The 20,555-nt window shown below is 40.6% G+C and overlaps 1 protein-coding gene across 2 annotated transcripts in view; it reads left to right on the top strand.

Moving 5' to 3' along the window:
• The window catches only part of Dh31-R (Diuretic hormone 31 Receptor), a 596,582-nt gene that overhangs the window by 425,981 nt on the left and 150,046 nt on the right, over positions 1–20,555 (top strand). For both annotated transcript variants that reach the window (XM_067139429.2, XM_067139428.2), the window contains exons 5-6: positions 1,490–1,716; positions 16,516–16,681. In XM_067139429.2, the coding sequence (XP_066995530.1) occupies positions 1,490–1,716; positions 16,516–16,681 (393 nt within the window). The remainder of the gene's footprint in view (positions 1–1,489; positions 1,717–16,515; positions 16,682–20,555) is intronic.

The following is a 20,555-nucleotide window of genomic DNA, read 5'->3' as shown; positions in this document are numbered from 1 at the left end:
AGGAGCACGTGGTTATATTGTCCAGTGCTGAGATAACAATGGCGTTTAGCCTGCGGAGACGTCTGGTGAAGTTCTTTTTCAATGACTCCTACAGGCGACCTGCGTGTTTGAGAGGAATTATAATGATGAAGACGGCACACATACATACATAGCCCCCGATCTATCGGAATTGGCCAATGAAAGTTAAAATCCCGGATATCGAACCTGGGACCACTTGAACTAAATGACAGCATGCTAACCATTTAGGCATGGAACTGGACAATGCTGAGCTGAATAAGAAATAAGAGATATGTATATTTTTTCCTCATATTTTACTTCATTAAATACTTTGATCTCACGTCGAGTGTCGGCGCATTCCTCCAGTCACTAATACTATTATCCTTGGTTTGCAGGAGCAACAATGTGGTATCTGTCACCATTGTGTAAGACTACAATATTAATTAAAAATATATTCGGTACTGACCACAGTTTACTGATTGAAAATGAGTTTATGATAGATACTAGGGGACTTAAGTTAAAAGAACCATTAAGGAAAATAATTAAAGTAATGTAATAAGATCGTATAATGATCTTTGGTATAAGAGAAATAGTGGTGAAAATAATTCATTGGTAGTAAATATGTTTGGTCATATTTTCCATTTTTGGGTCATATTTAGCTATTTTAAAAGCATATTTGCCTGCATATTTGGGCTACTTTTAGGTCTTAAACATACATACCCTAACCATGAGTGTGAAGATTTTCACTTCTTAATCTGCGATTGATACAAAAAATGTGTTTCTCGTACTTTTATAATAATTATCATTATTGCCACGTTTATGAAGCTCCATCATTTAATTAAATTACTTTCTCATGTTTCATGGTATTTACTAGTTTATAATAAACATTTCTACATTTCCGCTACTGAGCATTGATAATTGCCGACTAGGTACCGTTGTTCATCATTTTGGAAGTGTTTTCTGTAACACTAGTTTCATAAAAATCAGAGTTTACACCTTGGGTAGTGCCCCTTGCCTGTTTTGGATACGGTAAATTACAGAGGATATAAAAAATCTTCCGTATATCTTCTTTGCGGCGGAAGATTCATTAAAGGGGTGAAATCACTCCTCAAAAATTAGGGATGTAAAGCTGTGATTTTACAGTTTCGCATAGATAAACGCAATATTTTCGAACAAAAACAATTGCAGAATTTGCGTTACCGAAAAGCATGAAAAATTCAGTGTAGCCCAATTTGCTATTTGGTTTACAACGCGGAAACTACCCAGCCTAATGTGACCACATACAAATGAAAAATACTGAAACAATGCCAATACTGTATTTTAAAATTCCTTCAGAACAAAATTGTCCTGTTTTCGCATTTCTCCCTTAAAAGGTCATGCAGTGACTTTCCAAAGAGTAGTATGATTTTAACCAAAAAATAAAAACTATTGCAAACCTTGTATCAAATATGATTGTGGAGAATTGATCTAATGTATTTTGATTTCCTTTCAGCTCGGTTGCAAGATATTGAACGTTGTTCTTCAATACTTCCTGGTCAGCAACTATTCCTGGATGTTGTGTGAAGGGTTCTACCTCCATACTCTCTTGGTGGCCACATTCATATCTGAGTCGCGCCTGGTTCGCTGGCTGTACGTGCTCGGATGGCTTTCCCCTGCACCATTTGTCCTCATCTATACTCTCCTCAGAAGTCTAGATGACGATGAGCAAGAATCTGGAGTGTAAGTGGCCATCATACAGGCAAATAGTGTATCTAACAATTATTTTGCTAAAAATCTATTTTATTTTTATACTCATCAACAAAATTTCATTTCAGTTTGTCCATATTGCTTCTATTATGATATAAGTCTCCGAAAAAAATGAAATGGCGTTTGGCTTTTAGTGCCGGGAATGTCCGATGACATTTTTGGCTCGTCAGATGCAAGTCTTATGATTTGACGTCCTTAGGCGACCTGCGCGTCGTGAAGAGGATGAAATGACGATGAAAACAACACACACATCCAGCCCCTGTGCCAGCAAAATTAACCAATGATGGTTAAAATTCCCGACCCTACCGGGAATCGAACGCGTGACCCCCGTGACCAAAGGCCAGCACGTTAACCATTTAGCCATGGATCCGGACATATAAGTCTCTAAATTTGTCCATACAGATCTCCAGAAGAAATGTGTGAAAAATTGTTGGTGTCTAATCTTTCTTTCTTAATCTGTTTACCCTCCAGGGTTGGTCTTTCCCTCGGACTCAGCCTCCGGAGGTGGCAGCTAATCACGCAATCCACTACACCACAGAGGTGGTGGAGCGTGAGACTTTGGGTCGGGGATACAACTAGGAAGGAGGACCAGAATCTCGTCCAGGCGGCCTCACCTGTTATACTAAACAGGGACCTTGTGGAGGGGATGGGAAGATTGGAAGGGATAGACACGGAAGAGGTAAGGAAGCGGCCGTGGCCTTAAGTTAGGTATCATCCCGGCATTTGACTAGAGGAGAAGTGGGAAACCACGGAAAACCACTTCCAGGATTGCTGAGGTGGGAATCGAACCCACCTCTACTCAGTTGACCTCCCGAGGCTGAGTGGACCCCGTTCCAGCCCTCGTACCACTTTTCAAATTTCGTGGCATAGCCGGGAATCTTACCCGGGCCTCCAGGGATGGCAGCTAATCACATTAACCACTACACGACAGAGGCGGACGTTGGTGTCTATTCTTTCTTTCTTAGTCTGTTTACCCTCCAGGGTTGGTTTTTCCCTCGGACTCAGCAAGGGATCCCACCTCTACCGCCTCAAGGGCAGTGTCCTGGAGCTTCAGACTCTGGGTCGGGGGATACAATTGGGGAGGATCACCAGTACCTCGCCCAGGCGGCCTCACCTGCTATGCTGAACAGGGGCCCTGAGGGGGGATGGGAAGATTAGAAGGGATAGACAAGGAAGAGGGAAGGAAGCGGCCGTGGCCTTAAGTTAGGTACCATCCCGGCATTTGCCTTGAGGAGAAGTGGGAAACCACGGAAAACCACTTCCAGGATGGCTGAGGTGGGAATCGAACCCACCTCTTCTCAGTTGACCTCCCGAGGCTGAGTGAACCCCGTTCCAGCCCTCGTACTATTTTTTTCAAATTTCGTGGCAGAGCCGGGAATCGAAGCCGGGCCTTCTGGGGGTGGCAACTAATCACACTAACCACTACAACACAGAGGCGGACTTGTGTCTATTACCATAGAAAATAGTGCAAAACGTGTCAGTTATAATAAATTAAAATATAAATCAATCAAACGAATCAAATTTAAATGTTAGAGTGAATAAAATGTTCAAATAATTATATTTACAACTGAAACATAATTACTAATAATTTAAAACGTTACATTAATTAAATAAATAAATCAAATAACATTGAAAAGGAGTGAGGACAAACTGCAGCCTTGTCTCACTCCAATTAACTACAATTTCTCCATCTTTGACAGTTTTCAGTTTTTCTTAAGGTCTGCTGAAAAGACATTTTACAATTTGTTTTACGTCGCACCGAAACAGATAGGTCTTATGATAACTATGGGATAGGAAAGGCCTAGGAGTGCGAAGGGAGTGGACGTGGCCTTAATTAAGGTACAGCCCCAGCATTTCCCTGGTTTGAAAATGGGAAACCACGGAAAACCATCTTCAGGGCTGCCGACAGTGTGGTTCGAACCCATTATGTCCCGGATGCAAGCTCACAGCTGCGCGCCCCTAACCGCACGGCCAACTCGCCGACAAATCAGTGAGCTGCTTAGGTCAATCGATCTGTACACTGTCCTTACCCGTAAGTCTTATACCTTCCACCTTGCATTGTATGAGGCATTCCTCAAGGTTTTCTCGATCTCCTCTCGTGATGTGCTCGAAGAACTGAAGGATCTTCGGACTGGACGGTAAGAAAGATCTTTTTGGGATGCCGAATTGCTCAATGATGGACATATTCGTTCTTCTTTCAGTCCACTGTATTCTGCGTCAACACATCTCGAACGTACTGATGCGCTGTTTATCTCTGGCCTTTAGGATCCATGTTTCACAACCATAAAGAAATACGGAGAAAACAAGAGCTTCAACAAGTCGGACCTTGTGTTGTTTGTTATATCCAGACCCTGGAGCGCTTCTTCATTACAAATCTCCCTAAGTTGAACTGTCGTCTAATGTCTGCCTCACAATTACCCGTATGAATGATAGTTGATCGAAGTCCAAACTCGTGTACTAACTCCAGTCCCCTTAATTTACCTATGATCTGGATCTGTGCTCCTGAGCCAATTATCATTAATTTGGACTTACCACTGTTCATATTCATGTTCAGTTCATGCACAGTGCCCACATTTTCCATTCTTCCTAGTATGTCAACAAGTTCGTTTTCGCTGCTGGCACGGAGAATAGTGTCGTCTGCAAATCTTAAATGTTATTATTAATATACGTAAGTATTTTGTTGTATGAAATCTGTTTAAAATATATTCATCCCCACACTATAACACTTAACTAACATAAATATATATAACAATAGTATTCATTAATATTATTTATATACTTTGTAATATGTGTTCATAAAACTTGTAGATATGTTGTAATTAGAATAAGTAACTCGTGAGATCACGATCAAACTATCAATATGGATTATTTAAGCAGTTATCTGGGAGTCGGAACGTTGCGATGGTGAGACTTACGATGACCGAATGAGATTTTAGACTAACAAAACTTCGCTTCGTTTCTCCATTGATTTACTGCAAAGATGATCTTTAGGCAAGGAATGCAAGTAGAACTGAAAAATTTGTAACAGATGTTAGTTTACTGTTTTGACGCACCTCTTATATGTTCATGTGGATCATGATTTAGATATACATTAAGAGACTGAAAAAGGAAACCAGAGACACCTCCCATAGTCTACAGTAACGAATTCAAACAACCGATTAGGTTTTGTAAACAATGTACGCAGTTTGTAGTCTCCAGCTCGCCTGTTGGCCATGATCATTAAGGCGTGAAATCTATATGGTCTGACACCGTGGTTAGCCGGTTCGATTCCCATTGGTCGAAAAGTTTTCATCATCATAATATTGGCCGGCAGTGTAGGAGATATGATGGTACGCAAATTCTAATCACTAGATTGCGGAACCAAAGCCGGGATGAAATTCCAAACCTCTCCACAGTGCTCATATGGATTGAGTGCATAAGGCGCTGTTGATGGTGATTCGCCCGTCGGATGGAGATGTAAAACCTTGCCCCCTTAACGCTATGCGACTGGAGTAGGCTATGTGCTGGCACCGGATTTCACCGGATTAATATATCACGTCATTCATTTCAACTCATTAACTCCTCTGATCAGTTTGACGTCAAGAAAGGAATCCAGTCGTAAAAATTCACTCCGAAGATTCGTCTCGCTTAACCCGGCAGAAAAACGGGACAAGGGTTGTACAGAAATACGCGCAGTTTATAGTCTCCAATGTTTCAGTGTCCTACTAGACTTCATACCGAATATCTGTCGTGCTCATGCTTATTTTTAATAGTTCATGATGGTCACTAAAACAAATTATTCCATTATTTTGAACTTTCCTTTGAATAAATGCTTTTGTATAACCCTGCCAGAGTCATCTGATTCTCATAAGGCTGAACCATGACTCAAAAGCAAAAAAAAAGGCTCGTAAGGAGAACCTCAAACGCGATGAAAACTCAACAGTCCACATTTCCCACCAATTATTTTCTATAAACATGTTCACTACTTTCATAGAGAAATATTCAAAGACGGTACAGCCTTTATTGGTTAAACTCAATTGTTTTATTTTCCAAGTGCTTGATTGCCTAATAGTATTGATTTAATGGCTTGAAATTAAAAACCCATATGTGCTGTTTAAATTTATCAAGTTCCATTTTATTTTGGGGGATTTAAACACCCTAACACCCCCCACTGGGTACGGCCTTGCATCTCACACACTATATGGAATAACTTCTAAGGTAGTCAGTAATTCTGATGGTATTTCATCAACTGAAGGCCTCCTCGGAATAGGGATGTAACCAACAAATTCTCGAAAAGTAAGATTTCAATGGAAATAGGGTGTGCCAACACGCCTCTGTGCTGTAGGTGTCATCTTACGTCTTACATTTGAACTTCAAGCTGGTTTACAGCCAACAGAACTCTGTCCTGCATGGTGCAAGGATGTAACATCAGTCAAGATGATGGACAGCGCTTGTGTAGGTTCATCACCAGGTGTAATATATCATTTAAATAAAGGCCGTAGACGAAATCACATCTATATTTTGAAATATTTTCTTGACATTTTATTGTTATTGTTGTTATTTTTATTATTACACTACTATTATTTGCTATCATTTGTGTCCAATTGCATATAGAGGATTTCTCTTGTGTTATATACAAATACCTGCAGATTATATCCACTGTACCACTTCTTTATTCATACACTGTTTTTAAAACCTTAAGTTATAACAATAAAATATTTTAATAGATGAACGCATTTGCACACTTGCATGTGCAATTGGTTCAAGTAGTTTTTACCATGAAATAAACCCTTAAGTATTTTTCCTCTCTCCTGATAAATTGTCAATTTTTTGGTTACATTCTTATTCTAGGGATGTATTCAATTGCAGATGCCTTGTTCCAATTTAGGTCTCTCCAAGTTATATCGATTTCTGACCTCAAAATTGGTCTCCCATTTCAGCAAACATCAACAGCATCTTATGTTTCAGAACTTTATCGTCTACTTCTCTCCTTTCATACAATTGTATGATATGTTCTTTGCCATCCTTCTGTCTTGCCTTCCTTCCCTAGAAGTCGTCTTCGATCTGAGCTCTTAATATTCATACACCTAGTTTTCCTTTCCCCAAATGTTTTCTTGATTTTCCCGTATGTAGCATCCACCTTTCCTACAACCATACAACCTTCTACATTTTTCAGTTATTTTACATCCATTCTTCCTTAGCTGTCTTGCACTCCCTATCTACTTTGTTATTTAATCGCCTGTATTCTTTTTTCCCTCTTCATTCTTTGCATTCTTGTATTTTCGCCGTCCATCAGTCAGGTCTAATATCTCCCGAATTATCTACTGATCCTTACTTGGTATTACCTGTCTTCCTAATTTGTCTTCAACAGCCCTACAGATCTCATTCTTCACGACTGTCCACTCTTCATCTATCGAGTTTCCTTCAGCCTTTTCATTTAGTTCTTGTGCAGCATGTTCCTTGGAAAAATCAAACAGTTTTTTCTTTCAACTTATCTAGATCCCATCTTCTTGCATTCCTTCTTTTCCTCAATTTTCTCAACTTCAGATGATATTTCATGACCACCAAGTTGTTGTCAAAGTCCATGTCTTCTCCTGGGAACGTCTTGCTATTCAACACCTGGTTTCTGAGTATCTGCCTAATCATAATGAAGTCTAGTTGAAACCTTCGTGTGTCTCCAGGTCTCGTCCACTTATACAGCCGTCGTTTGTGGTGTTTAAACCAAGTATTAGCCAGGACTAAATTATGATCCGTGCAGACTTCAACCAGCCGACTAACTCTTTCATTCCTTTGTCCCAGTCCGAAATCTCGTACGGCATAACCTTCTCTTCCTTGGCCTACCACTGCATTCCAGTCTCCTATTATAATTAGATAGTCATCTCATTCTACATATTGTAGTATATCTTCTATCTCTTCATATATTTTTCCGATTTCTTCATCATCTGCTGAACTAATGGGCATTTAGACCTGTACTATTGTTGTGGGCATTGACCTGGTGTCTATCTTGACAACAATAATTCGTTCACAATGCTGGTCGCAGTATCTTACTTGCTGCTCTATTTTCTTATTCGTTATTAATCCAACTCCTGCATTTCCCATGTTTGATTTCATGTTGATAATTCTGTAGTCACCTAATCAAAAGTCCTGTTCTTCCTGCCAACGTATTTCACTTATACGAACTACATCTAACTTTAGTCGATCCGTCTCCCATTTCAGAATTTCTAACCTACCACAACGATTTGAAATTCTAACATTCAACGCTCCAAGTCGTAGAATGTCAGTATTCATCTCCCTGATGATAGCCCCCTCTCGTGTAGTCCCCACCCGGAAATCCGAATGGGGGACTATTTAAACTCCGGAATAATTTACCCGGGAGGAAGCCATCGTTACTACATCATTCATTCATTCAGAGCTGCATGTCCTTGACAGTTAGTTACGGCTGTAGTTTCCTGTTGTCTTCGGTCGTGTAGCAGTATGAACACAACTGGACCATGATGCATATTACCGTATTTACTCGAATAATCCCCGCCGCCGAATAATACCCGCACCCTAATTTTAGGAAGGCTCATTTTAAAAAAATTAAGTGAACTAAAATTCCCTCCATCGAAAGAGTAACGTAGGCATAAACAAACATTTGAGATCACTCCGCGTAAATTTACTGATATAGCTCATTTGCCTGAGATGATAACAGTACATTATCATTGCTATGAATTACATTTGCCATGAAAATTAACAAGTAGGTCTCCTCCGGTGACAGAAATTTCATTAATCTGAAATTACAATAGGCTCGGTTCATTGTTGTAGATCGGAAGATTCGTTGTCTCTTGCATCACTAGAATCCTCTCCTAAATTACTTACAAATACGTCACATACCACGCCTAAAACACTTCTCACACGCGGTCTCTTTTTACTCGGATAGTAACACGACCGGTGGTGGATAATTCTTTTCGTGCAATATAAACACTTGAAACAGACATACTGGCGCATTCGGATGTTAGTTTTGCGATACAGTAAAACCTCGTTAATTTAAAGTCTTTGAAACGCAGAAATCGGACTTCAAATTACGTAATTTCGAATTAACCGCCAACTTGTAATTAAGAAATGATAACCCTCGGCGCTCACAAAATAGTCTAAAACCCATTACTGCAAGCAATTAACACTGATTCACAGTTTAAAACCTTACAATGCCATGAAAAATCTATTTCCAAAATGTATCCAATAAGGTGCACTTGGATAACTCACTGGCAAATATATCATGAAACGAAGGAAAAAGAATTATTCAAAAGCGAGGAGAAATCTATGCTGGCCCCCCTGTGCAAGTGCTTTATTCATTGGATTACTGTGCTGTATGCAAATTAGATGCCTTGTACTTGCACGGAAACTATCCGATGCCCTTAAAACAGTGTGGTTTATTGAACTTTCCTATGACGAGGGGAGGAAGTAAGAAGTCTCTCGCTTCTTCTTCTTCTTATTATTATTATTATTATTCTCCTCCTCCTTCATATTTGATGGACTTCGCTCGCGTGTTATGTCCATCCACCAGTCTTATATACAGTATAATAAAAGGGAAGTTTCGTGAATAAATGAGGTTGGGACAAGTTTATAAGTGGATTAAGACTGTAGGATATCTCTCTCTCGCTTCCGTTTGCATTGCAATACAGTACAGTGACTCTCCTTGTACGATTTCCTGCCGTTGCACTTCTCAAGTTCTCTCGTAATGCCAACCCTTGACACGTAACAAAGTATTCTAAGACCCAGTAATGCATGCAATGCCCTTGATTCACAGTTTAAACATTTCAAATGCCATGGAAAAAAGAACTATTTCCGAAATGTATCCAACAAGGTGCATTCATTAGTCAAATAATGCACTTAGTTAAATCAGCGCCAAACATGACCTTACGCAACGGGAGAAGGAAAAAACATGATTCAAGAACGAGGACAAATTATGCTGGCTCCCCTTCTCCTCGTAAGTGCTTTACATTTTTTGGTTTACTATACTGTTTGCAGTTTTAGATGCGTTGTGCTTGCACGGAAAGTGCTCGACGCCCTTAAAATATCGTTGCTTATCGAACTTTCCTATGACGAGGGAGGAAGTCTTTCGCTTCCGTCTGCGTTGCAACACAGTACAGTACCACAAGTCCCTTTGGGCTCGGCATAAAATAAAAATGCAGTTTCATCGGCATTGACAATATTGTTCGGTGCATACGAATTTATTATTATTATTATGAGCCACGCTTTTTCGCCAACTGTCGGCATCGCCAGTTTTCGCGAATTCTGCTTCTCCGCACACTGCCTACTACGTGATATTGGGGCGTTTCTTATAACGCTGTATACAAAAGAATTACGACTTCACTCGAACTTCAACTATGAAACATACTATAGACGAGTGAGTGAAAGTGCGGAAAGCTACCGCTGCACGTTCCGGAAGACGCGCTCTACAGTGATGCGGAGAAATTTTGAATTGAAGTTACTCTGTAAAATACTGTTTTGTTAAAAATGTAAAGGCAGTTTATAATTAAAAGTCTGAATTATTTCCGTTTAAATATGACATATGGGGTCAGTTAAGGACGACACAGCTTACTTACTAATACTACTTGACTTTTTACTTCTCGTTACTATGCCTTCGTCACTATTACCTTTCTTACCCCATAGTTCCTTTAAGCTCAAGCTTCTCCGTTTAGCCAAGGCACCTTTTATTTCTATTTCATCGCTCAAAACGTTCTTATGACCACTTGCCATTTCTTGTGTTTTCCCTCCCATCGTCTCTTCCTGCATCCTCATTTCTTTTCTCGCACAGGCCTCCATCCTCCTATCATTTTCTGCTTCCGTGAGTCCTTCTATGATGTCGCTTCTACTCGGTGCTCCTCTCTTGCTATTATGCACGTCCTCACCTGACCTACTGATTTCTTCTTGCTTCAGACTCTCTTCCAATGCCTTCAGTTTCGTCACTGTCCAACTTCGAGTCCTATTCCCATTGCTCACCATCAGTATCTGACCCCTAACATACGCCCTCAACCCCTGCAGTCTTGCTCCCACTAAATTTTTCTTCAAAATTTTAGAATTCTTATCCCCCTCCCTTCCCAAATCCCCCTTAATCCTGATTTTGTCACTCTACAGATTGCCGGCGTTCCTTGTCACTATGTCCGCCATCAATAAAGGTATTAGCGACACTTTTATGGGTCTGCGCCCCCTCACCTTGCCTACCCTATCAGCATTATCTATATCGACCTCACTGAAGTTAATCTTCTTGTTATTAGAATGACATCTACCACTTTATAAATAATGTCCACTTTAGCTTCCTCCACACCGTAAATAAATATTGATTTCTTCCTACGATCATGACTGCTGTCTGCAATTTCTTTCTTCAGATTTACCACCTCCTTCCATATTTTTTATTTTATCCCTTAGTGACACAATTTCTCTCTCACTGTTTTCCATTTTTGCCTTAGTATATTTCGTGTATTCCTGAATCCACTGCCTCATCTTTTCGTGCTCCTTAACTTGCTCCTGTAACATCTTTTTTACCTGTTCAAACGGGCAGAGCTCCTCCACTACCTTCTTTACCACCTTCCTAATAACTTCTGTCTTCTCAGCTCATGTTGTCACTACTCTGTGGGCCTTAATTTAATTCCACGCCCCCAATAACCTGCAGCACAGTAACCACCGCTGCCACCAACAGCATCTCCCCTTCACTCCCATCTCTACTTTCCCTTCCTTTCTATTGGTAGTTGCCTTCTTCATTCTTCCCTGCCATCTCCCGATAATGACCCGGTATTGCTCTATACCGATCATCTTCCTCGTCACACTCCACTTAACCCGTTCACTGCCCCCTCCTACTCCACTCCACTCAACCGGCACACACCACACGACATGTCCATTCCCTTTGCTTGCTTAAGCTAGACTGACATGGGGAACCACATCAAAAAACTTTTTTAAATGAGCAATATGAAGGTACTGCCCTAAACTTTACATGCTAAGGTACCAAAGTATCCCCGAAGGGCACTCAATGTTTTAGAGTAGACTACATTATACTTACCCCCAGCGGCCAGCCGCCTAGTCCGTACCCCAGGAGATGGTCAGAAGAAAATACCTCGCAATCAACTGCAAACGCCTTTTATCACGACTGATTGGCCACTGACTGGGTGGAGATAAAACAGTTAGTGGCAACATTAAGGAGAGAAAATTAAGTGGATGGCAAATCCTAGCCTTCAAAATTTTCACTAAAAGGATACAACACTGGCTCCTAGATAACAACCCCGAACAGAAAATCGATACTTATAGGTAGACTAAAGTAATAATAATAATAATAATAATAATAATAATAATAATAATAATAATAATAATAATAATAATAATAATGGCTTTACGTCTCACTAAGTACTTTTGCGGTTTCTGTAGACGCCGAGATACAGGAATTTAGTCCCGCCGGAGTTCTTTTACATGCCAGTAAATTCTACCGACACAAGGCTGGCGTATTTAAGCACTTTCCAATACCACCGGACTGAGCCAGGATCGAAACTGCCAAATTAGGGTCAGAAGGCCAGCGCCTCAACCATCTGAGACACTCAGAGTCCAACGTCTCGCCACTAGACGACACTAATGCAACATGATTAAAGAGTTGCCTAACTATAAGACAGGCTCGTCTTCATGCTACAGTGTATATATATACCAGGTGGCTCACGGACGCCGTACTTTCTACTTATAAATGTCCCGCATGCATAAGTGATGTGTGGGGTGTGTACCAACTGATTTTAACAGGGAAACTACTGCCAGCGGGCAGGTTACGTCAGAATATGAAGAGATAAGAAACAGAGTCACACTCGCAGCATGTTACTCAGCGCTGCCGGTCGAATGCACCCCTTGCATTAGTAAACATCGTTTTCGACCGCATAGTTCTAGGCTGGTGTATGCTACAGCTGCACTATATTTGCTGTCTGCATATCGGCAGTAGCTACTGTGATCATCAGCGGTGAATACACAGACATTATTTTAATCTGGACAATCTGGTCGGAATGCAACAGAAGCTCGAAACAGACGTATGCCTTCTACATACGTACTTCACCGAACAGTATTAGTTTTTTTTGCTAGGGGCTTTACGTCGCACCGACACAGATAGGTCTTATGGCGACGATGGGATAGGAAAGGCCTAGGAGTTGGAAGGAAGCGGCCGTGGCCTTAATTAAGGTACAGCCCCAGCATTTGCCTAGTATTAGTTTTTGATTCATACATGCAACTCTTCCATCGAGTGGAATGTCTACACGTGTATAAATAAATAAGTTATTAGATTTCCTTTTCTACACCTTTGGCGTGTCTACAAACAGTAGCGGCGATTAGGGGGTGCGGCGAGGAGGGACAGTCACTCCCCTCTCCCCCCCCCCCCATTTTGTGGAGTACACATTACATTTTCATTCCAGCTGGAACTAGGAATTATTTTAAAAAGCTGTTTGTACAAACCTTGTTGTCTTATCTGCTAATTCCTTCGTTTATTTTCTTTAATTATTAACATAATTATTGACGGAAATACGCACAAAATGCTGTTCGTCGCCGCTAACCAATTTGTATAGCACTACGGCAAGTAATGGAGACTTTGCCTGTGCTGTGAGGAAGGGTAGTAGGGGTATATATTGCTTGCCGAGGTCGTGGCCACTGAGTTATAATTCACCCACTTGTCGCGCGCATTCATCAGTCTGGCAGTCTCTTTAGTGTCTGTTAGTTTCTTAGTGAGTATTCAAATACTAAATTATTTTTAATTGCATAATCATGCCGTACTTCTATGTAATTATACCGGGCGAGGTGGCGTGGGGTTACGGGCGTGTAGCTCTGAGTTTGCACTCGGGAGATAGTAGTTTCGAATCCCACTGTCAGCAACCCTGAAGATGGTCGTTCGTGGTTTCCCATTTTCAGACCAGGCAAGTGCTGGGGCTGTACCTTATTAAAGGCCACGGTCGCTTCCTTTCCAAGCGTAGCCCTTTTCTGTCTCATCGTCGCCATAAATCCTATCTATTTCGGTGCGACGTAAAGCCAATTGTAAAAAAAATATTCAGTTGTAATCCTATTTCTACAGGAGCTAATACCAACGTTCTTAAATTATTTCTTTGTGTTATGTTATTTATTAAGTAAATGCCCCGTAGTATGTTTGTGAGACCTTGTGAAAATTTTATTATACAGCATTGAATCAAAATCTTAAAAAAAAACTATTATTACGAATAGGCCTAATCCACGGGGCTGATTAATTACATTTACTTATAAAAAAGCATAATACAAACGAAATAATTTAGTTCGGTGAATGTCAAGTTGGTATTCTCTCGCGTTGAAATTACAATTACAATTAAATATATCTGTTTTTACAATTGACTTTATGTCGCACCGACACAGATAGAACTTATGGCTGGTATGAAAATGGGATTCCACGGAAAACCATCTTCAGTGGTGTCGACAATGGGATTCGAAACCACTATCTCCCGAGTGCAAGCTCACAATTGCGGGCCCGTAACCCCACGGCCAGATCGCCCTGTACAATTACATTGATGTACGACATGTTTATGCAATTAATAATCATTTAATATTTGAATACACACTAAGAAACTAACAGACAATAAAGAGACTGCCAGACTGAAGAATGCGCGCAGCAAGCGGGTGAATTATAACTCCGTGGCCACGACCTCGGCAAAAAAAATACCCCTACTACCCTTCCTCACAGCACACGCAACGTCTCCACTACTTGCCGTAGCGCTATACAATGAAGGAAAGATTTAGCATATAAGACAACAAGGCTTGTACAAATAGCTTTTTCAAAAATAATTCCTAGTTCCAGCTGGCTAAAATGGAAAAAATGTCATATTTACTCTACAAAGTGCGGGTGGGAGCGACCGTCCCACCTCACCCCACCCCTAACCGCCGCTACTGTTTGTAGACACGCCAAAGATGCAGTAAATGAAATCTAATAACTTATTAATTTAGACACGTGTAGACATTCCACTAGATGGAAGAGTTGCATGTATGAAACAAAAACTAATATTGTTCGGTGAAGTACGTATGTAGAAGACATACGTCTGTTTGGAGCTTCTGTTGCATTCCGACCAGGTTGTCCAGCTTAAAATAATGTCTATGTATTCACCGCTGCTGATCACACTAGCCATTGGCGATATGCAGACAGCAAATATAGTGCGGTTGTACCATACACCAGCCTAGAACTATGCGGTCGAAAACGATGTTTACGAATGCAAGGATGCATTCGACCGGCAGCGCTGAGTAACATGCTGCGAGTGTGACTCTGTTTCTTATCTCTTCATATTCTGACGTAACCTGCCCGCTGGCAGTAGTTCCCCTGTTAAATTCAGTTGGTAGACACCCCACACATCACTTATACATGCGGGACATTTATAAGTAGAAAGTACGGCGTCCGTGAGCCACCTGGTATATAAGTTTTAATAAGTGCCCCCTCCGTGGCTCAGACGGTTAGATATTGACATTTCAACAATGCAAACAGGGTTCAGAACTATGTAATTCCATGTGAAATTTGTGTTGAAATGAAGGTGGGATAGGTTATTTTTATGTGATCTCCAGTTTGCCCTATCAATTTCAATTCAAGAACACTCCACAGTCGTTCACATGTCATCGTCTTGGAGATATGTGACAGGCCTTGCCCGCCGGCAAGTATGCGAAGAAGCAGGCAACGTCCCTTCGTTTATGACATTAAGACTTGATGTATATTCTCCATACGTATTATTAAGATGTGTGATGAAACTTATATGGTCCATCTCCTTGGCTGAATGGTCAACGTTAGGCTTCAGTTCAGGGGTTCGATTCCGCCCGGGTTGGTGATTTACGCACGTCTGGTTATCTCCTTTGGCTCGGAGATTGTAGGCCTATGTTCTTCACCACACTACCAACCACAACAGGAACATGCTAAAGTAAATATATCCCTCCACCTGGGAGGACCATACGACATGTGCGACACGGTTTGCACCCACGTCCTTACGAGGGTGTGGGAAAAACAGCAGAAGAAGAATGTGAAGTTGAATGACGTGGACTTGATATTTCTTTAGATATGGCAGGATGAGATAGCCAAATGGCATGGTCTTTGACTTCTCACAAAGTCAACCGTGTTCCATACCCCAATACATGCGGGACTTTTGAAATAAAACTCACTTCCTGCGGTTCGGATTTCACTCAGAATTGGGGATACCGGGTCTACAAACACGATTTCTACAGTCACGTAGAACTACAAGCTTGCATGCTTTGCCTTGGCTCTAGACTCGTGAAGGATAATGATTTGTTGTGTATAGAATTTGGTTACGTGTTTGCCTTCCTTGGTCAAGCTTGCCGATTAAATATGAGTGACCTGATTCGGCAGATTTAATAGCACGTTAAAGAATCCCTTTTGATGGCAAAAGTACCGTATGTGAGTCCGATGTCTAAAAATTGAAACATATATTTACTATTTTTATTATTATTATTCTACCGATACAATGAACACTTATCGCAGCATCAGTAATCTGTAGTAGGTATTGCAATTAGCGTCATCAAGTTAGCTTAGACAGGTTTTAGACTGAGTTAATCCTCGGGCCATATGTCTCTCCAGGAGTGGTTGTCTTGTTTCGACTACCTTTCTGGAAATGATATGACACCTCGAGTGAACAAAGCTCACTTCTGCCCCTCCCAATCATGTTTCAAAATTGAGTTAAACTCTTTAACTCACAATTCTGCGGTTAGAACAGATCAGAAGAAGGAAGTGATGTTATTTGTTTTCATGTTCAGTTACATTCCACTCCACATTATGTTGTTTTCCAGTTGCTGGATCAATGAGAGCAAACACATGCGGACACTGATTGTGCCCGTTGCTCTCTCACTTGGACTGAACGTGCTCTTCATGACTAACATCGTACGAGTGGTAGTGAGCAAGCTGATGGCTGGTCCCAGGGTGGGATCGTCTCGCCCTTCCAGCACTCTGCTGCAGGTAAGCGAAATAAATTTAATGTATTCTAATTGCTTTGGTTCATATGACAATTTATATGCAAAGCTGACAAAAAATGGTTGTACTTGCCCTCAAAACAAGGAATTATTAAAATACATTCTTTGTAGTCGGCCTAAGGAAGAGCCTTCAGTTTCCATCACACGATTCCATTTGTCCCTTAACTGAACTAGATAATTAGTAGTAGATTGCACCCAGAGAACCAGTCTTGATGTAAAGATAAGCACGTGCTTGAGTTTACGTTTATTGGTTAGTGCTGCCGCGGGACACCTACGCGGAGACATGAAAATAGTTCGTTAGCCATATCATGACTAATGCGGTCCTAGATGCAAAATGTCCGAAATATAATTCCTCAAATAATTTAAGTTAGAGAAATATACAAAAACTACTTGTATTCAATGTTATTTAATATAAACAAGCATTTCAAATTGAAGAGCACCAGGGATGTATGCGCTCATGCTTGACCCGCCATTTCGTTAAGCTGTGAGCTTGGGAAGCAAGCAGATACAGTGAGTCAGTGAGACATTACTTGCTTTTGCGCAATGTGGATCACCGAGCTGAGTTCGTTAAGCATCGCAAAGGGAAACCTTTGAAAAGTGGCGAGAAGGCAATTGCATTGAATGTGTTTCATAAATTTTGTAAGAAATACCCGACTTTAGCTATAAAGGATTTGCGAAGCTGACATCCGAGTTCACTTGTGTTTCGAAGTGGAGCATTAATACCGCGCGCAGCGAACGACTGCACCAAGGATTGGTAAGAACACCTGGGAAATTGAAGAAGCGCCGACTTGGAAGACGTTCGTCCGTTATCATATTCTGATTAGGTAAAGTACTGTAAATATTATTTTTTTAATATTGCCTTTTCTATGCTATAAGTTCCTCGCTAGAATTTTATTTGATTAGAATATTAAATTTGTGAAGTTTTACTTATATGCGCTGTTGTCTTTGATTTATTACCTATTTACGTTTCGGCCATAAATTCAAATCTACCTTTCTTTTCTGATATGTTAAATATCGAGATGCCATTTATCATTCATTGTTGTTTATTTCTCGCGGACAGTGAGTATAATTTGTGCCGTAATCCGCATCACAATTGCGTGTCAACTACATGTTGACGTCAGTGGTATCCGGCAACAGCCTATGTAGAGCTAATTCTGATGTAATCGCTGCAATCAAGCGAAGTAACGACAGTTTCAAGACTGGTTCCTGCCATGTGTCCGCGAGTAGCCCAGTGATTCTCCAATCAGCGTTTAGACCGCGGATGGATACGTACGCATACACATTTTTCCTTGTTTACATCAGGTTCGGTTCTCTCGGTGACCCAGCGTGGGTTCTAATCAACGAGCTAGAAGATTCTAATCATCGAGCACAGAATAACATAGAGTAGGCAATGTGCCGTCTGAGTTGAAGTCAGTGGACACAAGCGGCCGCCATGTTGCTTGTACCAAAACATTGGAGACCAGTTAGTGTAAGTAAGTGAGCAGTGCACCACGTGTGAAGTAAATAAAGGAAGTTTGTGTTATGATTTTAAAATGCCGACTTGTGTAGCGTATGGATGTGCAAACAGAGCTTCAAAAAAAAGTCCCAGGGATAACTTTCCACAGGTAAGCAATAAGTTTCTGCGAATAATCAGTGCCGAATTGTTTTCCCCTTGCACATGCAGTATAGATTAAGAAGCCCCTTTATCATCTTCAGTTTTCCTAAAGATAATAAACGACGGAAGAAATGGATAAGAGCTATACGAAGGGAAAATTGGTCCCGCATACCTTTCACCACCATATGTTCAGCTCACTTTACTGAACGTGATTTTGATCGTACTTCATTGTGTGTCGTAAGGCTGAGGGAATGGGCTGTACCATCTGTGTTTGCTGCTTTTCCAAAGTACCTACAAATAAAATCAAAGGTTAGTTTCTCTTCATTTTAGCCGTTTGATGTGAGAAATAAGACGAAATACATATTTATAGATTGTTTTGCTAGTTGCTTTACGTCGCACCGACACAGATAGGTCTTATGGCGACAGGAAAGGGCTAGGAGTGGGAAGGAAGCGGCCGTGGCCTTAATTAAGGTACATCCCCAGCATTTGCGTGGTGTGAAAATGGGAAACCATGGAAAAACCATCTTCAGGGCTGCCGACAGTGGGGTTCGAACCTACTATCTCCCGAATACTGGATACTGGCCGTACATAAGCGACTGCAGCTATCGAGCTCGGTATATTTATAGAGTAAGCCTACTATTGTTTTAATTTATTTTACAGGAGAGGAGGGTCCTTAAAATCACAGACTGTGGAAATGCCTTCATCAGACTCCTCTACAGCAGTCCAGGTAGTACGTGTTGTGGAAAAATCTATCTGTAATAAACGTGCAGATACGTGTTTTAGTGCCCACATAGATCATATGAAAACCAAAGCAATTGCGGACAGAAAGAAAATAAAATTATTGCACCAGACAAAGAGGCGAATGAAGAAAAAGGTGGCTGAACTAAGTACTGTTGTTGATGGTCTTAAAAGGAAGGTTCTGATAGATAATGAGAACTGTGAAATGTTAGTGGTTTGTCAGATACCTCATTGTGTCTGTGTAAATGACAACAAGATACGGCTTCATGCAACAAAGTGCAAAAGATGTATGATGAGAAGTTAAAAGCATTTGCCATTACTCTTAATTTTTCTTTCTCCAAAGTCATATTCATTTGTGAGAAACACTTTTGACACTTGTCTTCCACACCCTAGAACATTATCTCGATGGTATCAAAGTGTAGATGCTGAAGCTTTTCAGCTACTTACATCGTACACAGGCACTAAGACTTGTGCACTTTTATTTTATTCCATGGCTATAAGGAAACGTTTGGAATGGGATGGCAATAAATTTCATGGGTCTGTAAATGTTGGGATTAATAATGTAGATGACTCAACACAATTAGCTTCAGAAGCCTTAGTTTTTCACTTAGTATTTGTGAATAATTCCTGAAAGATTCCTTTAGGATACTTTTTTGTGCATGGCATAAAAGCTGCACCAATAAGTTCTCTTACAGAACAGTGTTTAACATCACTGCATGATTCTAGCATGACAGTGACTTCACTGAATTGTGATGGTGCTGCAACAAATATTGCTTCAGCTGAAAACCTGGGTTGTAACTTAGATGTAAATAATATGGTTACTCATTTCATCCACCCAGTTACCAAACAGGCAGCTTTTTTTCTGGATGCTTGCCACATGTTGAAATTGGTTAGGAATACTTTAGGTGACAAGAAATACTTATGTAATGGGTCAGATGAGGTCATAGAGTGGAATTTTATTGAGATGTTGAACGATTTGCAACAAAAGGAAGGCATGCATCTAGGGAACAAAGTCAGGAATTCACACATACATTATAGGAAAATGAAAATGAAGGTCAAATTAGCTGCACAAGTTGTAAGTCAGTCTGTTTGTGATGCTCTACTGTATTGTTCAAGTAAACACATTGAAGGTTTCCAGGGTTCTGAGGCTACAGCAGAATTTATACAGATATTTAACATCCTCTTTGATATTCTAAATTCTAGGAGTATAAGAGGTAAATACTTTAAGAAAGCTCTGAAATTACAGAATATTTCTGAAATCAAAGATTTCCTTTCGAACGCCAAACAGTACATTATGCAGTTACAGGAGGGATTCAATGACTAGCCCACGTACTTATCCACCAGAAAGACAGGATTTTAGGGGTTTCTTATTGATATTGAGTGCACCATTTCAATGTATGATTTCTTTGTTGGGGATTCATCAGAAAACTTTCCACTGAAGTATTTTCCTCTGTATAAAGTAAGTCAGACCATCTTGAGGGACTGTTTAGTTATATTAGATCTCAGGGTGGACATAATAATAACCCCA

Source organism: Anabrus simplex, chromosome 2 (assembly GCF_040414725.1).
Source record: "Anabrus simplex isolate iqAnaSimp1 chromosome 2, ASM4041472v1, whole genome shotgun sequence".
Lineage (NCBI taxonomy): Eukaryota > Metazoa > Arthropoda > Insecta > Orthoptera > Tettigoniidae > Anabrus > Anabrus simplex.
The sequence above is the reverse complement of the archived record's forward strand: the minus strand, read 5'-3'. Positions and strand labels throughout refer to the sequence as shown.